This window comes from Pristiophorus japonicus, chromosome 6 (genome assembly GCF_044704955.1).
Source record: "Pristiophorus japonicus isolate sPriJap1 chromosome 6, sPriJap1.hap1, whole genome shotgun sequence".
In the NCBI taxonomy this organism is placed as follows: Eukaryota; Metazoa; Chordata; class Chondrichthyes; family Pristiophoridae; genus Pristiophorus; species Pristiophorus japonicus.
Genome location: NC_091982.1, coordinates 139,670,134 through 139,672,702, shown reverse-complemented (window position 1 = coordinate 139,672,702; position 2,569 = coordinate 139,670,134). Strand labels below are relative to the sequence as shown.

Below are 2,569 nucleotides of genomic sequence, written 5' to 3'. Positions count from 1 at the left end.
TAGCAAAATTCTCAAGTCCAGGCAACATCCTTGTAAATCCCCTCTGCACCCTTTCCAGTGCAATCACATCTTTCCTGTAATGCGGTGACCAGAACTGCACGCAGTACTCCAGCTGTGGCCTAACCAGTGTTTTATACAGTTCAAGCATAACCTCCCTGCTCTTGTATTCTGTGCCTCGGCTAATAAAGGCAAGTATTCCATATGCCTTCTTAACCACCTTATCTACCTGGCCTGCTACCTTCAGGGATCTGTGGCCCTGCACTCCAAGGTCCCTTTGTTCCTCTACACTTTTCAGTGTCCTACCATTTAATGTGTATTCCCTTGCCTTGTTAGCCCTCCCCAAATGTATTACCTCACACTTCTGCCACAGTTCTGCTCACCTGACCAGTTCATTGATATCTTCCTGCAGTCTACAGCTTTCTTCTTCATTATCCACCACACAGCCTATTTTTGTAGCATCTGCAAACTTCTTAATCATACCCGCTACATTCAAGTCTCTGGAGTTACCTCCCTAAATCTTTCCATTTCGCTCTCCTCCTTTAAGATGCTTCTTAAAACCTACCTCATTTACCAACCTATGGTCACCTGTCGCAAAACTCCTGTTTCAAATGTTGTTGAATAGAGCCCCTGTGGAAGCCCCTTGGCTGTTTTACTACGATAAAGGCGCTATAGAAATGCAAGTTGTTGTTGTTGCGGTGTATATATTGGCTGTTGTGTTTCCCTACATTAAACCAGTGACTACACTTCAAAAGTAATTTATTAGGTCTGAAATGTTTTTGGACATTCTGAAGACATAAAAGGCAAATATAAAGTCAAGTTCATTCTTCTTCTTTGAGAATTTCACTATTGATATTTGTGTATCCAGTCGTTGAATGAAGAAGACGTATGATCCTATGACCTGTAGCACCTCAAGGTGATAATTGTCCATTGCAAAAGTAGTACAATACCTATTCATTATCCTTAGACAGACTTTAAGATGAATCACACGTGTTTTTGTAAAGCACTTTTATTCCTAATAGCAAGCAGCCTCATTTTTGCTAATAATGGTAAATGACAATAGATATTCATTATCTTATAACCTTGTCCAGTCTATCCTCCCAACACCTCATATTGAAGGGCAAATGTAAACTTAGTGTCAAACATTTTTTCTGAAACACCAATATTGAGGTACTTGGTGTCTTGCGTGCTGCAATTTCCTTCCCAGTAGCCGTCCTTTGACAAGCTCAATGGACAGGGCATTTTGCCGTATACTTGAACCTTTCTCACGTGAGGGATTCTAAGCTTGAATTTCACCAACTGGTTAGGTGGCAGAAGCCCAGAGAGAGGCTCTATTAATTCGCAGCCGTCAGTCCAGGAGCTGTAAATTTTCGGGAAGCCTGGCCAGTGGACACTGCGATTTGAACATGAGATGAAGTATTCACACACGTGGTCGTGCGTAGGGGCACGACTTGATTTCTCCTTGGCAAAGATTGCAAAAACATACAGCCCCGCTTGAGGCAGTTGGATCTTGAATTCCACCCAATTGCCTTGTTGAGTTTTGAAGATGTGATTTCTCATTGCTTCTTCTGACAATCTGACTTCGTCACTCGACAGTTTGCTGGTGAAACTGAGTTCTCTATTCAGCAGAAACCTTATTGTACATGTTCCTTCTTCGGAGTAAATGATGGGCTCAGGGTGTGAGGGCTGATGAAGTCCCTTTATTTCAGTAAGCCAACTGGGACCCAAAGGATTGTGGAATGATTTTGGTAGCTTGAAGATTTCATCAACAGCTTCACATTTGACCAAATATGCGCATATGAAGGAATACATCTCCCTTTCAGCACTCCACAGTTTGGCATAGATCTTTAACTTGTGATCTCCAATCTTTGCAGGGATAACCTCAAGCTTCATGCCATATTTAGTTATGGTTATGATAGCACAGTCCTTTTTGGCATCCAGATTGTACATGAATAATGTTGGATAGTGGCCTTCCACATTGACGATAACTCTTCCGTTCACTGTTTGAAATGATTGAGAATTATTTAAACATGTTAGACATGTCCAAATTGGTGAACTCTGCTATAGGGAGATATGGTGCATCCAACACATACAAAACCAAACTGCTGACTCATATATTGTGTACTTTTTGATGCCTTGGCTTGGGAGAGCTGAAGTAACAGGAAATACATTATTAATAATAAAAACAGAAAATGCTGGAAATCTCAGCAGGTCAGGCAACATCTGTGGAGAGGAAGCAGGGTTAATGTTCTCACGAAGGGTCAATTGACCCGAAACGTTAACTCTGCTCCCTCTCCACAGATACTGCCTGACCTGCTGAGATTTCCAGCATTTTCTGTTTTTATTCCAGATTCCAGCATCTGCAGTATTTTGCTTTTGAAATACTTTATTAATCTGGTTATGTTCCAGGGCTCTCATTACCATAACCGAGCCAGCCACACACAGGATGATTTTGCAGTGCTCTGTATGCATTACATGCTCTGTTCATCCAGTCCTCTGTGGTAACATGGAGCAGTGAACAAGTCATTGCTTATGTTGACCAGTGTGTTAGCCACATTTTAAACCTGAGTAA

General features: G+C 41.7%; 1 protein-coding gene across 1 annotated transcript in view; it reads right to left on the bottom strand.

Annotated features, from left to right (window-relative positions):
• Positions 1-1,089: 1,089 nt before the first annotated feature.
• The window catches only part of ky (kyphoscoliosis peptidase), an 80,668-nt gene continuing 79,188 nt past the window's right edge, over positions 1,090-2,569 (bottom strand). The window contains exon 10 of the mRNA XM_070884018.1: positions 1,090-1,997. Coding sequence (XP_070740119.1) covers positions 1,090-1,997 — 908 coding nt within the window. The remainder of the gene's footprint in view (positions 1,998-2,569) is intronic.